This window comes from Periophthalmus magnuspinnatus, chromosome 23 (assembly GCF_009829125.3).
Source record: "Periophthalmus magnuspinnatus isolate fPerMag1 chromosome 23, fPerMag1.2.pri, whole genome shotgun sequence".
Lineage (NCBI taxonomy): Eukaryota > Metazoa > Chordata > Actinopteri > Gobiiformes > Gobiidae > Periophthalmus > Periophthalmus magnuspinnatus.
Genome location: NC_047148.1, coordinates 11,523,730 through 11,548,986, shown reverse-complemented (window position 1 = coordinate 11,548,986; position 25,257 = coordinate 11,523,730). Strand labels below are relative to the sequence as shown.

The 25,257-nt window shown below is 38.9% G+C and overlaps 1 protein-coding gene across 1 annotated transcript; it reads right to left on the bottom strand.

Annotated features, from left to right (window-relative positions):
- Nucleotides 1-766: 766 nt before the first annotated feature.
- prrt4b (proline rich transmembrane protein 4b) lies at nt 767-19,215 on the bottom strand. Its single transcript, XM_033989322.2, has 4 exons — nt 19,147-19,215; nt 11,968-12,950; nt 6,697-6,855; nt 767-2,878 (listed from the first exon to the last, which is right to left on the bottom strand). The coding sequence occupies exons 2-4, from the start codon at nt 12,863-12,865 to the stop codon at nt 849-851; spliced, it is 3,087 nt and encodes a 1,028-aa protein (XP_033845213.1). The 5' UTR covers nt 12,866-12,950; nt 19,147-19,215; the 3' UTR covers nt 767-848.
- Nucleotides 19,216-25,257: the final 6,042 nt, after the last annotated feature.

The following is a 25,257-nucleotide window of genomic DNA, read 5'->3' as shown; positions in this document are numbered from 1 at the left end:
TTAAATTTTGTGAAATTATATTTGAACTTAAATAAGTTAGTCTGACTATGTGGCTGTTCCACAAAAGTGGTTAAGTCCAAATAACAGGTTCACGTGAATAGTTCAGGCTGGCTTGCGGGGGTAAGCACTTGAACAGTTCTTAGAAATCTTATGAGCAAAATTGACCCGAAAGGTAACACGTTTTGACCAGCAGAGAGTGCTGCAGTAACACAACACATTAAATGAGTGATTGGAATGTAGAATTATACAGCGAAGAGCGTGCCTCCTCATTCAGTGAGCTCTGACACATTCAGATTCAATAGTACAGTGCAGTTCTACTCAGTCCTGCTGGAATGTTTAATTGTCTGCAAACATTGGTACAAAAAGCTTCCTGCTCTTTCTTTTACTATCAAACATGAAAAATTACTATTTGGCTTTTGAGATTCTTGGCACTTAATTGGCAACCTTCAATGCCATTCTTGGTTTTCAGAATTTGTTTCTGTTTACTAGAGCATAAAGCTACTCACAAAAAATCACAAAGAAATATTTTCAAACAATCTTGTAATTCCAAAATACTACCCAGAGATAGTATCTCATAATTATGAATGGTGGTTTACAAACGTAAAACGAATTTAAAATAATTTATATATATATATATATATATATATATATATATATATATATATATATATATATATATATATATATATATATACATACATACATACATGATCTACAGTAGTTGCACAAATTCTGAAAACCTGTTTTAGCTTGCAAATACATTTTGAAAGTATCTTAAGACCTCATGGCGCCCAGTCATTCTCATTCCTGACCTCTTCAATGTGACCCTCGTTTGACCAGATTGTGCATTATAAATCAATAGTTTCACTGCAGATGCTCAAAGCATCGATCTGTCTGCAGACACTGATGAACTCCTCCTGCACAGATCTGTCAGCTTCTGATGACAGGTCGAGACTCTCCTGTGAGGCTCCTCCCAGTGTTTGGTAGAGCGTCTGTGGATCAGAAGAGGACCCCATGTTACTGCAGAGCCCCTCTGGGTGAGACCGCTTAGCATGTCTGTCTGGGCTGGGGGACAATAGGAAAGACGATCCACAAAGAGAGGTCCGGTACAGGGAACAGGATGACGAACTTCGCCCCCAACGTTCAGGAGATGAAATACTGGATGTGCATGTCAAAGATGGAGACTGTAGAGAAGTCATAACAGTTTCTTCTTGAGATTTATCTTGTGTTAACTGCTGTTTATGGGCTATCTCCACACAGGAAGAGGTCCGGTAGAGGCCAGGATCTGCTTTGAGAGGATTGCTGAAGTCATTACAGGCCAATGCAGACCTATCGCTGATAGACTGGTCACTGCAGCGAATGGGCCTGGGGCTGAAGATGCTCATGGGGAACAGGGCCTCACTAAACAACGCCTCGTCAATGCTGCGCCGCAGGTTTATAGGCGATGGTGGACGCAGGTCTGTGGTAGAGTCACTGGTGAAAGAAGATCCTCCTGAAGGCTCCCCTCCTCCTACATCCTCCAGCTTTAGTGAGCTGTGCAAGTTCAGCTCCATGTCGCGGTAGGCCAATGCTCGGTTACTGTGGTACAAGAGGTCAAGGCCGTTCAAGCTGTGTGCAAACCTGTCGTCCATGAGAGTGTAAAGGGGGAGGCTCTCTGTTTCCCCCAGGCCTACTGTATCTACAATGGCCAGTTTTTCTTGCTGGCTCAGAGACCACTGGTATGTCCCAGGGAGGATTGGAGACTTGGAGGCTAGCAGTTCAGTCCAGCAGCTCCCAGCAGCCGGTAAGTGATCTGAACAGTAGACGGGCTGTGCAACTACCAAGGCTAAGGTAAGACACATCCCAAGTTCACACAATCGACAGCTGAACTGAAACGTCCACCAGGACCATGGGTGAAACACTTGGTCCTCTCCTGCCACACCCATAGCATTAAGCATGGCATACAACTGCAGCCCGGCAGAGGCTAAAGAAAATAAAGCTGAGAGGCAGACAGTTACAGCAGCACGATCCCAATCACGACTTTCGGCAAAAGGGCAGCGGTTATATCGCTCTGCAGGTGTGGGAGACGTGTTGTTCAGGTGGTAAATGTGTTTTGAATCAGCTCTAACATAAATGTAGAATACAAAATAGGCTGATGAAAGAAAAGTTGCAAGAGCTACAAATGCCCCACGTGAAACCAGTGTAAAGAAGAGGCAAAGAGTCTGTTTGTGTTGGTAAAACTTAAAGAGCGTTTCAGGACCAAATGCAGCAACGAAGTGCAGAGTAACCAGGCAGGCCAGGACGCAGGGTCTCTGAAAGGCTGAGTAAGAGAGCTGCATTCGTGAGCGCATGGAAAGGAGAAGGAACACCAGACCGAATGCTGCTGTTAAACAAGGAAAGGGTGCTTCGTACAACATCAGGGAGGCTTCCATGGAGGGTAGTCGATCCAGGTGGCCATAGGCATCATACAGGAGAGAGAAAGACCTGGTGCATCCGGCAGCAAGCAGGAAGAGGCTAACCAGAGCGAAGTAGCCACATCCTGATGGGCATCGAAGAGGCAAACAAAGCAGGTTGAGAGCTGAAGCTAGTGTTAGCATAGCAAAAACACAACCTAATCCGTACACATGCACCTCCCAGGCTACACCCCAGGCTGCCATAGCACTGTTCCAGTCTGTATATAGAGGCACTAACAGGGGAGAAGCAGGGATCAGAAACAGGTTGTTGGATTTGTTCATGGCAGTAGAGTTGTTTTGTGTAGGTACAAAATCTGCAGAGGTGGTGGTGTCCCAGGTATCTGAGATGTTGCAGATGCCGGTCCGTTCCTTGTTACAGTCTGGAAGAAAGGTAGCATCACTTTCCACTGGGCTGAAAATCCAGTCTGTGAATGCATTGGGACTCTCTGGAAAAAAAGAAAATACAAAAAAGACATTGTTTGAATAACCGCATGTCATGTATTAATTCTTGTATTCCTGGAAATGCTGTGATTTCTCTGTTTTCTGACTAGAGTTGCCATAGCAAATAACCTACCCCCTAGTTTGCATTATTGATTTGCCTTTTTGGCTTGCTGCTCATCTTGGAACAACTGTCATTTATCCAGCCTTGGGACTGTCACAAAGACAGTACTTTGTCTTGTAAATCCCACTAGTTTATTTCTTTTAACATTATTAGGGAAAATAAATTGCCTGCCTTTTAGACATGTGTTCCTGTTGTGCTAATCCTTGAAAGCCTGTAAGATGGAGAGGACTTCAAGTGGTCTGGACACAGTAACAGCAGGGATTGTGTCATAGTGTGTGTGTGTATTAAATAAGGCTCTCCACAAGCACAAAGCCTGTTTTTCTAGGATTACGTAAGCCATCTGGAGTTTCCATGCACATCCAATTTAATTATGATTGTCTTGGACATGTTTTAGAGCTGGAGAGGAAATTTCTGTTTCAAAGTGGTTTAGCTTTGGAAACCAGGGAGTGACCATGTACTTCATACTGTATGCTTGTGTGAGCAAATGAAAGGCTTGGAAAAGTCATCTGTACCACAGTTTCACACCATTAAAACCAGTTATTTTCCATAAGACACACGTTTAACTGCAATGCCGCTATCTTTCCACCACATGAAAAGGGCCCAGCTTGGTGACTAATACTTTTAGCAGCCCACCACTCTCAGTGATTTACATTTGAACAATGGAATGGGCTTTATTGAAAACTGTTAATGTCATCTTTGTCATTTGTAGGCGCTTGCTATTTTATATTATGTAAAAGATAGAGAACAAAGAGTTTACTGAGTGAACAGGAGCCTCAAGATGCTCAACAATTTGCAATCATTGTCATAAAACAAGCACATAGCAGTTCTATAAAAGCAGATATATTTAGGATAGGAAACAATGTTACCACAAAATACTCCTCAAATATGCATACCGTCTACAAATTCTAATTTATTTCCTTCATAAAAACTTAAAAGAGTAATTAATGTGGTTGAGGATTTCTTTCAAGTTCTCTGTAATGTATTATACTGGTTGTGTCCTTTCCTATCCCACCCTGTCCCGGTCACTGATTCCCCTTTTGTTTTATACGTCCCTTAACACATGATTAACAAGGGAAACTCCTATAGGTGGGTTTGTTATTTTAGAAGTCAGAGAGTCGTTGGAGTAGACTGTACTCTTTGACTTTTGGACAGTTATGTTTTTTCCCATGGTGTGCAAATCGTATAATGTTTTACTACATGGGTCAGTCTGCAGCAATGCATAAAAGCAAGTGCTGTGTTCCTATCCAAATTTAGAGATACAATGGTCTGAACATTTTCTCTTTGATTTTCTGTGTAAGCGAATTTGCAGGTGTCCAATCAACCTTTTCATTACAGCACAAGTGCAAAGTGCAAAGCTGCTTAGCTACCATATGTTTGTGCAGAGTCTTGCATTGCTATTGATTAAAAACAATTAGCATTTTTCTTGTTTGTTGTTTTGACCCTGGAGCTCCCTCCTTCACACTGCCAGGCTGCTATGAAAATGTCAGGCTAAAGGAAAAATGACACCAAAGCAAGTGCTGCGGATGCATTTTAACTACAACTCAGCTGTTTTTACTGTATGTCAGCTTTAACTTTAACTGTTAATAATATACTAAATATTGAGGGCAGAAATCTTAAGACATTATAGTTTATTAGAAATGCAACATCATAGTAAAATGATTGTACAAGAAATTAGAAAGAAAGAAAGAATGAAAGAAAGAATGATGTATAATACACTATACCACTAAACTGTAAGTTGTTTTAAATCCACACTACAACATGACCTGGCTTTTAAGTTGAGATGTTCTATTTTTTTATTTCCTGTTTTTATACTGATAATACTTTTTCCTGTTATTTATACTTATCAGTTCGTACTGCGCAGAACTTAACCTTGACATTTATTGTTCAGTCTCCTCTTGCAATGGGAAACACTGCAAGTTGAATCCTCCCATGACCATAGGAAGTGTGAGTAAAAAGGTAAAATCAATTTGCTTTACAGTATGTGCACTGAAATCAGCTGAAGACACAGAAGCAACGCAACTGTCTTAAACATCTGACTGTCCTATTAGTGAAGGGAAATATAGTGAGTTCCAGGCAGATCTGAACAGTCCCCACATTTTGGTATGAGATGGCTGCTGTTCACAAACACATCAAACCGTTACGTTCCACTGTATGCTGCCCAGTCAGCTGACACATTCCTGTAGGAAAATGTGCCTCATGCAAGGGACAGTACTTGAGCACATAAATATTTAAGAGAGAATAGATTTGCAAAGTAAATTGTATGACCTTAAAGTAACCATATTTGAATAAATCATTTGGTGATAAATGTTTTCATCAGTATGTCAGCAGTTCTTTGAAGCATCCCTGGACATTTTAAGAGAAGATGGCTTCAGTTACTGCACTGTTACGCACTACCAAACACTTTCGTTTTTAGGAATAAGAAAAATTAAGAACAAAGCTTGCTACTGCTCAAAGATACATATACCACAAAGTTGAATAGTAAAATGTATCCAATAAAAAGGAATCTCTTTTTTAATGTCATATCTCCAGGGCTATTTAATTCCTCTGGACAGGCAGTACTGAATCATCCACATTAACATCCATTAATATTCATTTCTCATCATCTATTTCCATTCAGTTATCACTGTGAGGGAGATATTAGTTCATGGCTTCATGCATACAGATGGTTACCATGGTCTGTTTACAGCTGCTAACCTCATGCAGAACACTCTCACAGGGTCTGTAACAGTAGGGCTGCAAGATGAATCCCAACTGAAAAAAACATCAAAAACAACTAAATATCTTGTCTTATTTTGCATAAAAACGGCATGTGATCTCTACAAACAAGTTCTGAAATTTGATTCTTATATTAGTTTGTCAGATCATGTTTACAATGTTTGTCAATTCTTCTGAATGTTTTAAAAAATGTGAACTTGAATATAATTTTATTATAAAATGTTATTATTAAAACATGAATCTCTAATCACGATGCTTGTTAGAAAAATCGCAATTAGATATTTTTCTGAAATTGTTCAGCCCTAGTTAATAGGAATACATTTGTGCAGCATTTTTTGTAGTCTTTCCAGACACCAAAGCCTAGAGCCCCTCGGTCGTGTTAACATGTTAGACCGATGACAGATCTATTTTTAAAGTTCACTTGACAAAATGCATGTAATCGGACTCATGTAATTTGGGTTACATGTGGTCCTGAGAATTGGGCCACACGTGCTTCAGCTTGTAATTATTGCATCTCAATGGGAATCACTGGAGCTACAGTGACCTAATATATTCATGGCATTTTGTAAGATGAGATTAGAGTCTATTATGTCCTCCTGGGCTTGTGTGTGTTCAACAAAATGGCACATTAATTATTAATCAGATTATTTGAGATGTGTAACCTAATCATTATGACCCTCCAACTTCCAATTTGAACAACTTAATATGACCTCTCTCCCATAAATAGGTCTGCCACTCCCTTTTCTATTGGGTTTATTGTATGCTTAGAAGATGCCAGAGAGGAAATTCCATCAAAACTATTGCATTCATCTATAATAGGTTTCAGAAGTTTCTTTTGAGTATCTTTTGATGCTGTTACAACCCATCATGTTTTCTTATACTGTCTATTTTAAGTAAAACCACATTCTATTTCGTTATTGAGTATAAGTTAACATATAGGTGCCATACAAGAGCTGAAATGTTGTTTGAAGGTATGATTCTACTCACCTGTGGTCATTTGTAGTGATGATGTTTGAAAATTAGACGTTGCCGTAATAATGTCTGTTAACCCTGTGTCTACATCCTTGTTTGCAAATGTGGGAATCCCAATCTCCTCCTCTTCATCTCCATCTTTGTTATCCGTCTGATCCTCTTCATCTGGCAGCTCTGTACAAACACATGCAGTTTAACTATGAGTACCTCACAGAAAGAAACGCATTACAGATTCACTGAAGTCTAGAAGACACAGATTAGTAAAGAGTAATGCTGGAAATTGGCACGGGTAAGTTTAACCCTTTCTAGGCTTGCTAAGACATGCAGTGATTTTAACCCAGTTATGTCCAGTTCGTAGTAGTGGCCATTCATCCATACACTCTAGTTGTGTCCTTGATAGCCTTATTACATTGGCAGGGATCTCTAGCTGACCTCTTTCAATTTCCAAAAATAAAAAGAAGACAAAATCCAATAGTAGTTTTAGTGTGGTTCACAAAATGGCGCAGTAGCATAAATGAGTAATGTCCTGGAAAACTGTGGGTGGATGAAATGAGCAGGTCTATGGGGACTTATGAGTTATGAAGCAATGGATGGCAGACACAGTGTGACTTTATTGCTTACGGATGGATATTAACACAACTTGGCATGTTATGAGACTTGTGAAGGGAATAATGAGAGGAAGACAATCTCAAGAAGCTAAATTACCATCCCTATTAGGTACACATAAAACTGCTCTTTAAGTTTAAGCACCCTAAAGTAAAATGGATAATTAACAATTATGTATGCCCTTTTGACCCTTGGTTGTGTCAGTATCAAACGATTGGCATAGTAGGAAATAAAATAAAATGAAAAGTTACTCTTTACAATATCACATGAAAAATTTACTTATGTAAAAATATTAAAGTACCCCTACTTAAAAAGTTAAAGTATTTTGTGCACATTTTCAGGCTTCAAATGTATTGTTTTTCATGAAGAGTTGTACTAAATTTTGTTCAGTAGAAATTATTGAACCATTCTTTTTTTGTGTTTCAAAACTATGAACTTGATCAAAAAAAATCCCTCAACTGGTCTCAAACAATAATAAAATGACTTTTATTTTTCTGTCTATTTCAATAATGTAATAGAGTACAAAGTACAGATACCTTCTCTCAAATGCAAGTAACAGTAAAAAGTATCCAATTAAGTACAATATTTTACTATGTTTGCTTTCTTATATTCCACCACTGGTAATAAATAAATGGTTACTAAGCCTGAAGCCTGAACTATTTGTTTATTATTAATTCAGTGTTCATTCTTTATTAGGGCAAATTCAGCGTAGTTATTATAAGTGTTATTACAAAAAAAAAAAAAAAAAAAAAAAAAATGGCATAGTAATTTGAAGTACAGACCCATGAATAAATCTCATCAATAAATAATACATTATGACCAGCATGTGTCAATCAAGCCTAATAGAACAGCTCAGTGTATACTAACTGTTTCAGGTTTTCCACTCCTCTACATTGCTTCCCATGTGCCAATAATCCTGCCTTATTTATTTATACAGCCGCTTTCACTGTGAGTGAGGACCACGGAGACCATTTTAGGTGCCTGCATTTTTCCCAATGCAGTATTTTTGAAACTCCTCATTATCTGGGGTTGGTATGGAAAATAAATAGACCTGCTGAGTAAAATGCCCGCTGTGCTTGGTAACAAAATGCTTTTGGCTGGGACTATATGGAATCTGACATTAACTGACATGATCTATTTTGGAATTTGCTTACATTTACATTAAATTACCTCAAAGTATTTATTACTCAGATTTTCCATGTTCACAAATTTGTTCCCATAGCCCATTTCACTTTTCCATTAATAAAACGCATTCCTTTATTAAATTGAAACCAGTAGTAAAAAATATCGATCTCTATTAGCCATTCAGCACTAGCACAGCATCCATCTTTGCAGGTATTCATGTAATAGCCTGTAATTGCCCTGCTCTGGCCTAATATTGGAAAACCCATTTGTTGGAAAAACTGAAAAACAAACCTCTTAAAACCCAGATTACACCACTGATCCATATGGTACCTGATTAGCACTGAACTCCTACATTTTCTATGGCCCACAGCCTATTTAAATGTAGCATACTATTGTCCTAGTTCAGTCTTGTCCCAAATGCACCAGAGTAACCTCCTTTTCCCGATTATGATCTCTTAAGAAAATGACACACTAGCAGATTTCACAAAATGGTCTCCTCAAGGGCAACGCCATCCATGACAGCAACCCCCCTAATCTGTTGATAAGGAGGGCTGCTGAGGGATGATGAGATGTCACATTGAGGTAACTGCACGTTTTAGCAAGTCCACTATAGGCCTCAAATCTACAACAAACACCAATATTTTTTTGGCCAACCAGCTTCCTAAAGAATAGAAATCTTTATTTAAACACTTCAATGCAAAAAGTGGACTGTACAAAACATGGCTACACAGCTCTTGTCTAGTTTGTTGTAGAATTTCAAATGATATAACATGGGGGAAAGAATCCAAATTGGCTCTATACATATCGCTCCAAAAATATTTTCAGATTTTATCAACCATTATTTTCTCTGCTTTCTGAACAATCAGTATCAGCATCGGTCATGAGCAAAAGCCCTTCGGTCGATCACAACTCAATATCATACCATAATAACCTACCACACAGAATCAAAGCATCCACATTCTTTTTGCCAGCATTGTCAGCATTGGTTGCTCTTTTAGACCAGTCCTTACAGAGTTCCCTGTGTCTATAGCCATGTCTACATAGGATTTGTACTGGTGCAGGAGCATAAAGACAGTGAAAGCATTAGGGAACAAGAAAAGGAGGGAGGGTTGGAGGGGCCTAAATGGCACTAGGCAGCATGTTCAGCATCCATGAAGAGCAACTGGCGTACACATGTTCCCAAAGGAGGGGCTCTGTTTTTGCTGAGTTTGCGTTTAGAATACTGATACAGAGGCATAGTTGGACTCCCCTCACAGTCACCAGGACAAGTCCCTATTTGCCTTCACTGATCTAAACCTGAAAACACTGGCAGATACAACAAAAGGGGTTGTAAACAAAACACAGTCCCTCACACTACACTACCTCAGCTGTTAAGGCAAACTGGGCAATAACAGGTATTGTTCACTGTAATATGATAGTGGTTTGATGGTGTCATTTGAGTTGTATGTTACGACTTGTCTGTGCACTGTGGGGGAGAGAACCATTATGGCATATTGAGTCCTGACTTGAACCAACAATGCCAAAAGACGTATGTATATGTATAAATAAATGTCTCATCAATAATAGTAATTTAGTAAATAAGTTAAATGGGAAATACATGGTTCTTCTTTATTGAACTGAATTCAGTATCATAAATCTCCTGTCAAAATTATATTTTACATATGTTGGGTTGGAAATCAAATTGCTTACAATACAAAACATGTCAATCTGGATTTACTTATTTACTTTGCAATGACAAATGGAGCCAATCCCCAAAATATAATCGAGTCATCATTCTGCAGCACAGCCTCTAACCCTCTGATGTGATGGATGTGTCTATAGTCTTGAGGTGGCTCCAGACATTTAGCATGCAGACAGGGGTCTACAGCAGAGTTGGGGGATGGGCCAAGGAGAGCAAGGTGTAGCCCAGTGTTCCTCACTATTTTTTATTTATTTATTTTTCACAAGAGCCACATTGGCCCACCAAAGAGCAGGGGGGGATGTGTACTATGTCACCTCCACAAATTAAATGGTATAGGCCTATATCTAATTAGGCCTAGGAGATATGGCCAAGAATTTAAATCTGTTTTTTGGACAGACCTGTGACTGCTGCTCTTCATAACAGAGGAAGGTCATATAATTTTAGTATACCGACCATTTGTAAAGCATCTGGGCTTAATAGTCTATTTTGGTTTACTTGTATTTGTTTCTTTGTCTGTCTTCTATAGGCCTAAGTATTATCTCAGTCCACTTCATGCTAAATTGACTCTCTGTCCCCTGTACTCTGCATAAAAGGCACGCACTACTTATTACAGTCAGGAGTAAGCATATGTAAAAGTTTTTAAGTTTGAGTGTGTGTGCTGCTCACAGAAAAATGAGTGTCAGCGCCAGAATGACAGCGTCGCCATGGATACCCGCACCGAGGTGAAAAGGGCGGGGCGAAGCGGCGTGGCTGTTTATTTCTTTTCCCAGAGGAGACGCGAACTGTGACTTTAGCGGAGAAAACCTCAATGTACACTCACAAAACATACGCTTGCGGCTGTGTATCGTAGTAAAGGCTCGTCAAACATATGCTAGTTTACGGGCTTTCCACTCTCCGTAGAGAAAAAGCAAAAAAACAAAACAAAAAACAACAACAACAAACTCACATCTATCGCAGATTAAAGGCCAAATAAAGCCAGGGCCAAACATAACTCAAGTTTACTTAATAAATAAAATCGAAATTATACTCGTTATTGTTTCAGCAATTCACAAAAAGACGTATAGTAATTCCAAGTTCATGGCACTGTGAGGCTAGGCTAAAGCTAGCATACACACAAAACTTCTTCCGGTTCATCGTCACCTTTTTCTGCATTTATTTATTTTCTCTGCGCCACGTTTTGCAGTGGTTTGTCTCATGTTAGATCTATTATGCACTGGAAATATAGTATGCTCATTCATAAACAGGAAACAGCTAGTGTATTCATGCTAGTTTTGTTCTGCGGAGCATGTCGGGTCAACATTTAAGTTGCCATAACTGGAACATGGATGGATATACAGTGGTTTATCGCAAGATCAAGTCAGCGTTTGGTGAGAAATTATGATATTATGTTTACATCTGCTTTTTGCCATCTTCTTTTTCTCTTGTCCAATCATCTCGTTTATTAAATAGCGCAGTGTGTAAGGGTCCACCACCTGCTTGTGCTACCACCAGCTCCTTGGAGATGTTACTGCTTCTCTTGGATTGTTCTATTACATTTATCCAACTACTTTTTTTCTTACTAAAAAAATACCTTCATGTGAATCTGCATTCCTCTCCACAGATCTGACCTATAACTTGGCCTGGTGGCAACATCTGCTTGACTAACCTTTACCCAGGCAAAGCAATAACATCTTCTTGGAGACAACAGGTAATCATCACACACTCTCACTGTCTCTGGGTTGGATATTATGAAAATGTCTTTAACAAATCAGAAATTTCATCCATCAAGCCTTTTTTTGACCTTCATCTTTTGACCATTGAAGATCGGTTCTGTTTTGATTGATCACTTCTATTGAACAATCCATGCACTATTGATTTGATTCAACTTTGCTTACCTCCTACTATTGGGAAGTTAACCTTTTGACTCTCAGTTGTGCTTGTTATGGATTCCAGTGTTGGTCCATCATCAATCCTCATAGCAATGGTAGCAATCTTTTCTGTTGTTGTTTTGCCTTGTGTTGTGAGCACTTGTATAGTTGTAGTCTTTGTTGTAGTTGAAGTTTTTGTCTCTAAATGGGGACTGGTGTGTGTCGCTCCATCAGGTGAAATGGTAGGGGTCTCATCAATTACCCATGTCAAGGTGGTTGTAGTTTGAACTGTAGTTTCATCTGCCATTGTCTTCTCTGAAATATCAATCTCTCCATCTGTCTGTGCATTGTATAAGTGTGGTTCAGTGGCACCCTTGCTGGTTGTTCCTGTCTGCACGGTTTCCCATGTTGTGTGGGTATGCGTTGGACTGGTTTCAGCAGCATTTGTGCTCACAGGACTTGTGAGTGGAGTGTCAGTACTGGAGATGGTTGATAGCAGAGAGTAGGAGGCTGAGACAAGATCGTCATTGTCGCTCAGTACTGTGCTGCTATGTGCTGAGCTTGAAGTTCTTGTGGGATGTGTCGCAGTGGTTGCAGGCCCCTGAGTCAAAGTAGTGGGTGGTTCAGAAGTTTCAGAAATGCTCTCATGTCCTGAGCCCGAGATCTCCTCAAACTGATCAATGCTTTGTGCTAGCCCTTTGTAAGTTGTGGTCAGTGCCACCTCATTACTGTCCGAACGTCCACCCCAGTTGCTCAATGGGTTTCTGAAGTAAAAAGGCCACCAGGAATTTTTTTTTCCAGTGGGCTTCTCTTTGGAGGGTGTGGTGGATTTGGTGGGTCCCCAGGGTGCCTCTTCATCGCCCGCAGACTGGAGTAGCAGCATAGACCAGATGAGGAAAGCCAGTGTCTGGTGGAGGCAATGCATGCTGTCAGCAGCTGTGCACAGATTGGTCACATGTTGTTTCCTCTGCTCCCTGAAGAGGGTTTGACCCGGTTTCTCCTGAACTGACCTAAAAGACAAAGGCACAAGTATAAGCAATGACACCTTTTAATTAACTCTTTATAGATATATAAATTTGTAGTTACTAACTTTTCTTGTGTTTTTTTTTCTTCACCTGCTTGTCTGAAATGTTCTACTACATGGCATTGAATTTTTCTAGTTTGTATTTTTTCATTATTCAAAATGACTCAAAAATACCCTGAAAAGCATTCATTTTGACTGTGAGTGGGGTCACCTTGCCACACATCTGACCTGCCACTATGCCTGGTAGCATCACCTAAATGCCATATTGTGGATCACCCCAGGCAAAGCAATAACAATAATGCACATTAATAGCTGTCATGTCACATGAGTAATTACAAGCCTCAAATTGAAGCGCTAACTGAAAGCTATTGCAATGGGATGCACATGACTGGCTCAAAAATATTATAAGTGGATTATAAGACTGAGTGTGTTATGGGAGCTTGTAGTGACTGAAAAGTCAGTATACGGTGGAATAAGTTCATATGCAAAATACATTTTAATAAAACAAAAGATCAATGTTCTAGGGCAGCTCTGAGGCAGTACTAAAATTACATATTTCAACTTTAAGTCCCTGCAAGAATTCAAGACTGTGACAGTTAATAGACTTCCCATCTGTTGACTTTCTTTTCATGTTACAATTTTAGTCTGGCCCTATTTTGTGACCTTATTTCATCCAACATAATAAAATAAATGAAGCAGAAACTAAGCTATGCAGTGGAAGCAATAGCCAAAGTTAGACGGACAGAAATAACCACAAATCGCAACAACAACTTAAGTGCAATGGACACCCCGCAATTAGTGGTATCCTGTTAGATGTGCTGGTCAGTATTTATGTCACGCTGTTCACTTGTATAGGGAATAACAGGGATTGGAGGTCCAAGCTGACTGGCCAATTAGGTGAAGAATGTCCTCCCATATGTAGGAATAATGCGTGTGAGTGGGACATGGGGGGAGATTAGTGAAGAATTGGGGTCCCAGGTTGCCAGTTGTGAGAATAAAGCAGAGTCTTTTGTGAAGTCCAAAGTCACTACCCTGTTGCCACAGTGAGAAGTCTGGAGCCCCAATGGAATTTTTCTATGAGAACAACAATCTGTATAGTCTGTCTGTATTCACCCCTATACACTCTTATTAACTCTCCAGATCTTTAAACACTGTCTGCACAAGTTCTCTTTGAAAGAAAAATACAAAGATCCGGATGTTATGAAGATGTCTTTTTGTTCCTTGTCTTCATCATTGTGCATTTATTTCTATATTGTACATTTGTTTGCATTTCCAAGACCAATCTTTAACAGATCTTTTAGACTGCAGTCATCTATCGAACCGAGTGCTATACAGCGGGTTAGTACTCAACAGACACATGCCATTTCCCCTTGCCCACTTCTCCTATTGGTCAACCTCAATCATGTTCTGAGTGAGTGCAGTGCTTAACTTTTCTGGTGTGTTTCACCACCTGTTTTTCTCCATGGAGGTGTGATTACTTGGTTTCCCTGGAATGTTTCACAGTATGCTATTAAATATATTTATTGCATTTACTCACTCACAGATATTTTTGCTTTTTTTTTTTTAAATTTAATTCTTGAAAAACCTTTAAAGTCTTTCCCCAAATCTGACCTGTAAGATGGCCTGGTGGCGTACGTCCTTGTCTTCATAGAGATATATAAGTTACTGCCAAACAGTGGAACATCTGAAGAAGAAGAGTACCTTTTGCATGTTTACTTGGAATACAGTAATGTTTACATCATGCCCTATCTGATATTATTTATTCTCAGGACTGCAAGTTCAGTGACCAACCATTTGTTTTATACATAAATCAGATCATGAAAACACTGCTCCTATTTGCCATTTGACTAGAGTCCTCACCCATTGTTTACCGCTATGCCCCTCCCTCAAGGGTAAGAACCAGCCTGAATACTCAAATACACAGAAAAATAAAGAGTAACTACTAGTCCTCGGGTCACACGTCAAACTTCCCACACGCACTCTAGTTTTAGCACCATGACCAAACAGTGTAAAATCGGTTTCCTCTGAGGTGACTTGGTTTTCGAATGCCTGCGATTTCAAAGCTCCCACACAACCCAACCCACTCATGCCCTGATACAATCTATATCAGATTCTGTAGGTTGCTGCGTAGTCTGTTGTGCTAGCTCACCCACACGCACTGATCACCGCTGAATATACACCTACACACAAATGCTGAGTTTTAGAAGGCCTCTACCAGTTTCAAATGAACAAAGAGATGCCGCCTGTCGCAGAACAACAAATGGAGAGAGTATAATTAAACTTATTTTATAATGAGTCATTTGAACTGGTGATGTGGGCGAGTTGTTTACCTTTTGGCGGTTTGTTGAATAATTTATACCTGGTGGGTTGTGTAAATTTTCATATTACCTCTTACTGACATAAAATGCATCGTCACGAGAGAAAAGCCAAAACTCTTGCTCTGTAAATTTACAAATAATATATATTTAAATTTCTATATGATGAAAAACACAGGTGATGAAAATAACAGGTCTAATTGTGTATATTATAACATTAATTATTTTACAAGTGCTTTGAAAACATAAAATAATAATGGTCGAATATCTTATCTATATGAACTGCAATACTACACGCTCTCTTGGGTACTCTAACGTCCTCCCACAAAGATGATGAGTCCGATGAGTAATGGATAAATAACAGTGAGGTTGAGTGATAGTGCGTCGTGTGACAACGGCTAACTGGCCTCTCCACCGATGACCATAAATTATGTTTTCTTGTCACCTCCAACCCGGAAAGTGGCAGAATAAGAAAATAATTGGGGGGGAAAAACTGCATATTTTCAGTATAGCACATGAATGCCAATGCCACAAACAAAACTATACAACAAATTCAAAGTAGTCTAAAACTTTGTATAACAATACTATTTGATTCTGATTCCTAAACCCCAGCGTGGCTACTTTTGTTGGCTTGTTCCTTTAACCTCCCATCACAATTGATCCCTCTCCGTGTGCGCGCCTGTTAGTGAGCGTATTGTCTGCTCTGACAGGCAGCAGAGCAAGTGCAAAGGAGCTATAAAAAGTGTCTGCGGGGAATTTACAAGTCCGATCTATTATTTTGACGGCGTTTTGTCTCACTGCTTCTGACAAGAGGGGGCTGGCTGACACTATAGCGGGCTCAATTGAGTGAGAATTGACAACATGAAGGAAGAGGCAGAATAGGGGCCATGGGGCAGAAGCTATAGGGCAGTAAAAAAGCAAAACAATAGAAGTATATTGGTATTCATTTGTGCCTTGTCCACAGCCTTCCTTAAGCTCATTTAAGTTGTATTTTATAAACAAATCCAGTTACCACTTTTACCCAGACATAACAGCCATCTTGGCACATATCACCTGCTATCATTGAACTTCGCTTTCTATTTCAGTGTAGTTAGCTCCTCCTGTCCGATAGATATAACACAGTGTCCACCAGGTAATCTGACCAAAACTGAAGAAGCGTCTTGGATGAGCAGCAAACTTCTTCACTCCCACAACTTTTTGTCCAGTAGACAGATTTGAATTTTTCTTTTACTTTGACTTTCCATTTTGAATACATTTTTGCAGCCCTATGCTGAAGCAGAAAGATGAAAGATGAAAGATGAAAGAAAGGTATTGCACTGGAGTTTTTGCAGTGAACTGAAGCTAAATAACAACAAAGGCTAAATAGATTAATAAATCCATGATTTTTAAACATTCACTGTGTAACTTTTCTGGTGTAACCTGCTTATCTCCTGCTTATGTTATTGCTTTGCCTGGAATGTTCCACGAAATGACATTAACCTTTTCTTCCTTCATGTAGACAAGCAGGTGACACAAACAACACGCCAAGTTACAGGTTAGAGCTGTGGAGATGCAAGCCTGTGAGAAAAACAGCTAAATATAAGATAAATGCCAGATAGAAAAATGTAATTCCACACTCTGGAACATTTGAGGCAAAACAATAAACTCTCCATTGATATAAATATGGTATAAAACTGACCTGATCTGTTTCTAAACCCAACATGTAAATAATTAGCTCCCTGTTTGAGCACCATTCAAAATATATACTTTTGAATAGTAGTTATATAACAGCTTTGAATTGTTAAGATTTATGACTAATATACACATTTTTCATTATTCCGAAACCCATTGATCACATGAAATTGTATCTTTACCAATTAACAAAACTATATAGTTGTTTTCAAAAGGGTTGGGCATTGAACTACATGCAGGACTAAACTTGGACGAAGCCAGTCTGTAATTATGCACCTATTGCTATCTTTAAAAGCTCACACACTCCTTGACAAGTGCACTTTCATAGGTACCTGCACCGCACTTTGTGAACCAGTGCAACAGAGTGTATGGTATTATAATTTAATCAACCTGCCATAAGCCCTGTATAGCCCTGGTATCAGTGACAGTCCTGAATAATGGAGTCATTTACCCCCTGCATAGTCCAGTGCTCCTGAGCCTGCTGTGTGGGTGTGCCTGTTTACAAGGACTGGCTCAAACACACGTTGTTCTTTCATGCTCGGACATGTGAGTATGTGGTTGCTGCATCTTTCCACATGCTCCTTCTGATATCTATCTAAAAGGAGACAGCTTTTTTCCATCTGCAGCAAAAGCACCAATATATAACTGCAGACTGGCTGTCAGTTAATATTATTACTTAAACTGTCATGGCATTTTTTATGGTTTTACTGAAGCAAGTCTGTGATGACTAAGGAACAAATGACAACACTGGTAAAATATAGACCTCTTCTAAAGTCTTGGTTTGAGGTCTGGTTCAGTCTTAGCTTAAATCTAAGTGTATTCATAATGTGGTATTTAAAAGCCACAAATATTTTCTAAGGCAGTACAGTGAAATGTTTAGGAATCCCTGCTGTCACCATTGTGAGATAGGGCCAGTGCTGTCAGTTTTCAAAATATAACAAATACTTCAGCAAAGGAAAAACATGTTTAGAAAATGATGATTTTCGGCAACTATATGGACCTATCAAATCTATTACTACATGGAACTGCTTGTTACATAGTTTTGCATAAATACTAATCAACTTGTGGCCTCTTTCTCGTGTCCTTTTCTTGACTTTGATGCTGCGTGAGGATGTGAGGGCTGAATCAGACTTAGTCTGATTGGATGCTTGAAGCCAATAGGGATTTATTCAGTGTAATACAGGACATTTGAAGGGCTTTTATAAGGTGTTAGGAAAGATTAGAGCCCTTACATGTCCATTAATAAGGCTTGGCAAATGTGATATAAACACACATTTGTAGTGCAAAATAACTGACTTTATGCTTAGAATAAATTGTTTCAGCCAGTAGTTTCTGTTTAGGATTGACTGTTTGCGCTCTTTTGCTAGCTAAACCAAAGTCTATCACTATAGTTGTATGCTGTAACAGGTCTCCTTGGGGACTACAACATTCAGTGTCATGTCACAAACACAGTAATCCTACCTTATATCGTAATTCTGTCTTCAACTGTTCATGTATCATATTATTCTTTCCAATTCCAAATAAAAAACACCTGTTGAATCATTTGACAAATTTAATCTAATCACTGTGTTGTTGAATAGACTTTGAAATGTCAACATCTGTTCATCCTTTTTAAACCTGCTCATTGTTAAACATTATACAGGCTACATTATTTTGATTGGACTTATGCTTCCCAACAGCTTCAGATGCATCAGATCTGCTTACTAAATAAAGCGCACTCTCAAACATGCGCGTTCCACCGGCCGCCTTCACCATGGAGACAGCAGAAGCCAAAGACGTCTGGCTAATCCTGGGATTGGAGTACCTTTTTGACTGTGCCTTTTCTACTTGTAGCCCTGTGCCACACACACCAATGTAAATGACCATTGACACTCCAGACACAACATAACGGCCCATGCTAGTAGATCCTGCAGAACCAACACATGGTGATAAATGGTCTGTGTATCCCTATGCTTAAAGTACACTTACGTCACATCTTGTTCTATGTTAATACACAAGTAATCATGGTAGTCAGAAAAAAAACATTTCGCTATATCATCTGTCTGCATTGCTATATGCTGTCTCATCTTCTACAGATCAGTCCTTTAAGGCAACATGTTACGTTTAAATAGCAACATCTAAACCTCCCTAAGTAATGGAAGGGGAGCCAGCGGATCACGCTAATTTGCATGAAGCTAAAAACAGACTAGATCTTACCTGTGTTTGTATGCAGTAGGATGGAGAAAAGCATGTAGCCGTGTGTCTCGGTGCTGCAGGAGCGTCTCTGTGAGCCGGCAGAGGACTAGTCGGCTGAAGTCCTCTCTCTCCCTCCCTTCCTCCCACTCTCTCTCCTCTGTTCCTCTCTCTCTCTCTCTCTCTTTGCATCAGTTCGCTGCTGCTGCTGTGTGGCTGCCATTACAATGCCCTGTGGTCACACCTCACTGAGCAAATTGTTCATTAGTGGAAATTGGATGCAGTGGTTGGTGGCTGGGAAAATAGAAAACATAGTATACTTGTTTACAGCAACTTTAGCCATCATCTTGTGCATCAATAGCATAAACGTTGTAAACAAACTTTCGCATTTGTATGATAAAATGCTATTATTAATGGCTTTTTTCTTGTTAGAGACCAAGTTGGATTCACGTTTATTTCATGTTAATCTAAAATAAGGTAAGGAACTAAAATACTAGTACTTAAAGGCGTACTAACTGCTGTTGGAGGGTCTGCCACTTGCTTGTCTCTATGAGGATAATCTTGCTTTGCCTTGAATGTTCCACAGTATGGCATTTGTGTATATATATTTTTTTTTATTTTATTTTATTTTTATTTTTTGCACCAAGACCACCTTTAACTTAACAAATACAAGATATATACATTTAATGCATTCCAAGCAAAGCTCCAGGTCAAAACTGATTAATTGATACAGAAAGGTCAATACATTGGTCAATACATTTATGTTTTTTATCGCCTGGCAAATATTTTCAGGTAGTATTATGTCATTGCCACAATAGCATCTTACCCAATACATGTACTGCTAATGAGACTTTGTTTTGAACTTTCTCTGCTCTTTTGCCATTGTGTGTGATCCCTAGGAATGCGATAGAAATAGACACAATCAGTGAACTCCCAGCCAAACACACATTTCCTGACCATGTCCTGCCTGTTGTGGTTGCAGGCGACATCAGCCCAGTAACACTGTATTTGACCTTGACTCTAGTTCTTCTAATTGCCACAGCTGTAATATTCATAGTCAATAAAAACAATCATGCAAATGTTTAAAAAGTCTGTCAGTAAGAATAAAATAGAATAAATGCATAATAAAACATAGAGTTAGAGAATTAAGACTGATATCAAGATTATTTGGTTTATGGATAATTGTACTACCGTATTTTCAGGACTATAAGTAGCACTTTTTTCATAGTTTGGCTGGGGGTGCGACTTATACTCAGAAGCGACTTATATGTGAAATTATTAAAACATAATTTCACATCTTCATTATTGTCACACTGAGAATTGCGTGAGGCCATGCGGAAGCGGCACTTGATCTACTTCCAGAGCAGGTGGAGTTGTTCAGAAGCGACACCGAGGATGAAGAATTCAATGGATTTAGTGATTTGGAGTAAACTTGTTTTTTATGCTTTAGTTATCTGAATAACTGTTAATATCTTACGTTAACATGCCAGACACGTATTCAGTTTGTTGTCTATACTTCATGTAGCTTCATAAATGTGTGTTATTTATTAATGGTTGATTATGTGTGTTACACTTCACTTGTTTCACCACTAAATGGCACTGGTGTGTTTGTAATACCTGTAAGAAAATTTACTTCAATTGTTTTGTTTTATACAATTAAATTTCCCCTTGTTCCAAATAATACTTTTTCATTTGGATATTGTAAATGTTTAGTTTATCATAAGTCTAGTTTAAGGTCGCAAAAACTGCTTCCTGTCTTCCGGTTCAGCCTTTTAAGCTAATGTAAAGTCTTACCCGATAGAGCATTATTTAAGAAACAATTGAAAAGTAAAATATAGTTTTGGGTTCACCGGTTTGTTTACTAGCAGGCCAAAGTGATATGTATATTTTCCATGCGTTCATATGCAATTTTGTGTGCATATGAAATATGAGCCAGAGCTTGTGTTATATTTGCTAGTTCTGCGGTGTGAACTGTGATGAAGAAGTAACAAAAGTAAAAAGAATCAGTGAAAAGAACTCTCGTGTCTCATGTTTGTGGACAAGCTGTTAATATCATACCATACAAGACACGTATTCAGTTTGTTGTCTGTGTTACGTAAGCATGCTGTACTGCTATTCAGCCTGTTGTTCTCTATTTTATTGTTATTATTATAACTTGCCTTTAAAGATAAAATGTCTGTTCTTGGTTTCGGATTTTGTAAAAAATACATTTCCCCATAAAATGTGACTTATAGTCCAGTGGGACGTATATGTATGTTTTTTTCTTCATTATTACGCATTTTTTTGCTGGTGCAACTTTTACTCCGGAGCGATGTATAATCCGGAAAATACTAATACTACTAGTTGTATAATAATTGTACAGGTCACAATACAATCTTAGAAATTTTAAAGCAAAAATAGTTTAATTCATTCCGTACTGCAGGGAAGTATTTCCATATTAACTACTGCTGTTTCAAAGCTGCTTTTTTGATCATGGTGTTAATAAACATGAATAGTCATAACACTGGAATTTGATATTGTGCCATTCCTAGCTTTGAATGTTTTACAAGATGTTGTGTACAATCGGTTTTAATAAATGTTTTATTTGGCAGGAGAAATGGGGTGTTTTTTTTTTGTTTTCATGAAAGAATACAGAAAAAACAGAAATGTTATGAGGCTCAGTTTTAACCACCATCTGGAGACAGATACCAGGTAAAATGAGGGTAAAATTCCTTAGATTATAAACTCATAAAGACTGAAACTATTCATTTAAGATAGGTGAACTGTAAAAAGCCTAAGGCAGATCTTCTGTAAGTATTAAAAGAGGAGCATTGTTCTTAACATTGGGCCTTAATTTACACAGTTGGCCCGTCTCATGCACTTTGACACAGGTCCAGTCTTATCAGCGTGACTAAAGGCAGTGAACTTGGCTGTGCTAAAGGGCCTTCAGTGTGTTCCCAGGTTTGTCTGGCGTCCAGAGGCAGACGGCTGCTCCCTGGAGACTGGACAATACAATGTTAAATGTGTATATACGTCTGTCTAAGCAATTGCCCAGTGCACGGAAAAGTAAGAGACAATAGCACACTGTAAGGGCCAAAATGTTTCTTTGTCCTGAAGCTGAACTCTAGCTCTAATTTTACTTTTTTGTAAAACATTTTTAGAATAACAAAAATATTAGATACAAAGAATGTGCAGATGATTGTAAAATTACATCATTTACAGTGTTCCTTTAAATATATGGATGCACTACTTTGCTATTAGGTATTTAAATAATGAAAATAAAAGTCAGCACAGTGTTCATTATCTGAGGTCTCAGCATATGGATCAGGTCTTTGCATATTAAATGTGACCTTTGAAAATCCATAATGACCTTAGGAAAAGGATAAATCTATATGAACTGTGATGGGTTTGACACCCTCACATGGTAAACTTCCTAGTGTAAATATGTGTCTTTCACAACTTAATGCCAGTTTATGTGTTTAGTGCCCACTGTCCCACAACACTGGATACAGAGAGGAGGCGTGCTGTCAATCATATCCTGGGTGCATAGCTCATCACAGAGAAATGGTTCTTTCTGTTTATTTCTTGTTCACATTGAAAAAAAACAAAAACAAAAAAAAACAACATTTGTAAAGCACCAAAAACTGGATAGTCATCTATTATATGCAGTGACCTTAAATGTGTTTAGGCTTGTCTGTGGTGTTTGCATATTCTCCCCATGTCTGCGTTTGTTACCTCCACCTATTTCTCCATTAACCTATAAAACATGCACAGTAGGCAGGTTGTCCTGAGCAAACACATCTTAAGAGGTTAACAGGTGTCATACACAAGTTCACACCTAGTTTTAAATTTATGGAGTGGGGTTTGAAAGATCTAAACATGCAACATATATATAGCCATAAATCCTTGCATTTCCTTTTGTTTCCACAACCCTGAAGTATATAACTGTTTTTTTCTGCATTGCAAAGATTCTATCAACCTTTGGGAAGTCACATGACACTGTACAGTGGCTGTAAAGGAGAAAACATTATTAAGTGAGGAAGTTTTGGAAGCTGCAATGCAATATCACACTCAATGTCCAAATATGGGTGAACTTTGTATACCCAAAACAACACGTTGCCCCCTCCTTGCTGCTTTTTCTTCAGTGCTCTCCCTCACTTGGTTCGGGACAATAGAGGCCAGGGTGAGACATTGTGAAAGGGAAAAGTAGGGGGTGGTCTGAGGTCCTGAAAGGGGGGCAGTGGTGGCATGCTCCACCAAGGAGAAAAAAAAAGATTCCAGGGTTCTTTCAGTTGCAGCTTATTGATGATGGAAATGAATTGCAGTTGATGGGGCTGTAGCAGCTGAAGAATGATGTCAGATTACATTTAGGGGTGTAGACCTCGTAAGTACTAGCATTAAGAGCATTGTGCACATGATAGAAGGTATGACTATGTTGTTATCCATGCAGCTTAAACCCCCCTTTTGCCTGATTGTGCTGCTGAGAAACTTACAACAAAAAAAATAACAGTTTGCTTAATGAACCAAATAAAGTTACCAGTAATTGAACAATTAAAGTGCCAAAGCTTTTGTGCTTATCTTAACAGAAATAGGCCTAGTGTAATAGGTTCTATGCGATTTTAATGAGATGCCAGAGGTATGGTTATTAACAGTCTGTGCCTTCATAAGTCTTTAGAAGTTGGTGGCAAAATAGCAATGGTTAGTACCATAAGTGCCCTCAACAGCTTTAGCCACCAGGGGTCAATTAATCCTGATTAAATAGTACTTGGGTCTGTAGTGAAACTATAATGCCTTGGTGGAAAAAAATTGACATTCTTTCTCCCTGTGAGACGAATTGTCTTGAAGGTACAACTTTTCTGGTGGTACATCTGATTGTCAACACAGAGATGATATTGTTTAACATGGAATGTTAGACAGTAAAACGAGCTAAACAAGCAGGCTGCACATTCATGTGTTTTTCAAGGTATTTTAGGTCATAAAAAAACAGTAGCCTAATTGAATAAATGAAAGATAGCTAGGCCTGCGTTTATGCCCTACCGTGGAACATACTAGAAAGCAATATTTTCATGGGGACAAGTAGGTGGCGGACCACCAGAAAAGTTACATAGAGCACCTTTATTTAAGTCAATGTGTCACTGCCCACATTTTTGGTTGCAGACTGTAAATTTCAAGACAATGTGTACTTCTGTGAAGATTATTATAAATGTGCCATATTTACTAAATTCTGTGGGATAGCAGGTTTTTTTTTCTTCTAAGATTTAACTTAACTTGTATCCTTAGAGGACAGCACAATGCTAGATGCCCACTTTCCCTTTACCAATCTGATCAGGCCAGGTGGGTAAATTTAGCCTCTGGCATACTTAGACAGACATACACAAGCATAATTTAAAGGTCACTTAGTGCTGGTTCATTTGGTCATCAGCTCAGTTGCACAGGTAGACTACACTCTTATTAATTAGCAATTGGCAGACTTGTTTTCAATGCTACTGTTTCCTAGCCTACCAATAGATTTTTCCATAGTTCTATGCCTCGTTATGCTAAAGCATAAGCTTCTGGCGCCATCTTATGGGCAATTTGTACAACACGAGGCCAGTCTACCCCACATTTCAAGAAAATTAAACAAGACTATTTCATAGTTTATTAACTTAACTTGTATTAACTTATTACTTATGTATTTTTCGAAAATATGTATTGATCACAGTGGAGGATGTGTCCAGCATTTCTTAAGTTTTTCCAATAGAAGCACGATCTGGCTCCACCTGGTGTCATTAGAGCAAATTACAGTCAGTGGATTACTGGGTCAGTGTGCGCAAATGGTGAAACTGCACATGACCTGGTTGCTGCTTCCAGATTAAGGAGAAAGTCGCCTATTGTCTACTTCCACAGAGTCTTTGATCATGTGCGCATATAGCAAAAGGTTTAATTCTGCAACGTTTAGGTATAACACGTCCAGTAACATAGTCATAGCTTAATATAATATTATCCAGTGCAGCTCATTTTATCAGTGGATAAGCTGTGTCTAAAAGCGGGTCGCCTTCATAGACACCAGAGAGTGCGTGTTGTGGGCCGGGGGCGAGCGCGGCACAGCCGCAGTATCTCAGTGCGCGCACACGTTGAGGTGATTGGTGCGTCATTTCGGGGGCGGGGTAAACCGGC

Coding starts and splice junctions, on each gene's coding strand:
- prrt4b (XM_033989322.2), bottom strand. CDS start 12,865: ATGCATTGCCTCCACCAGACACTGGCTTTCCTCATCTGGTCTATGCTG. Junction 6,856..11,967: donor TAACTTCCCAATAGTAGGAG/GTAAGCAAAGTT, acceptor GTGTTTGTACAG/AGCTGCCAGATGAAGAGGAT. Junction 2,879..6,696: donor ATCACTACAAATGACCACAG/GTGAGTAGAATC, acceptor CTTTTTTTCCAG/AGAGTCCCAATGCATTCACA.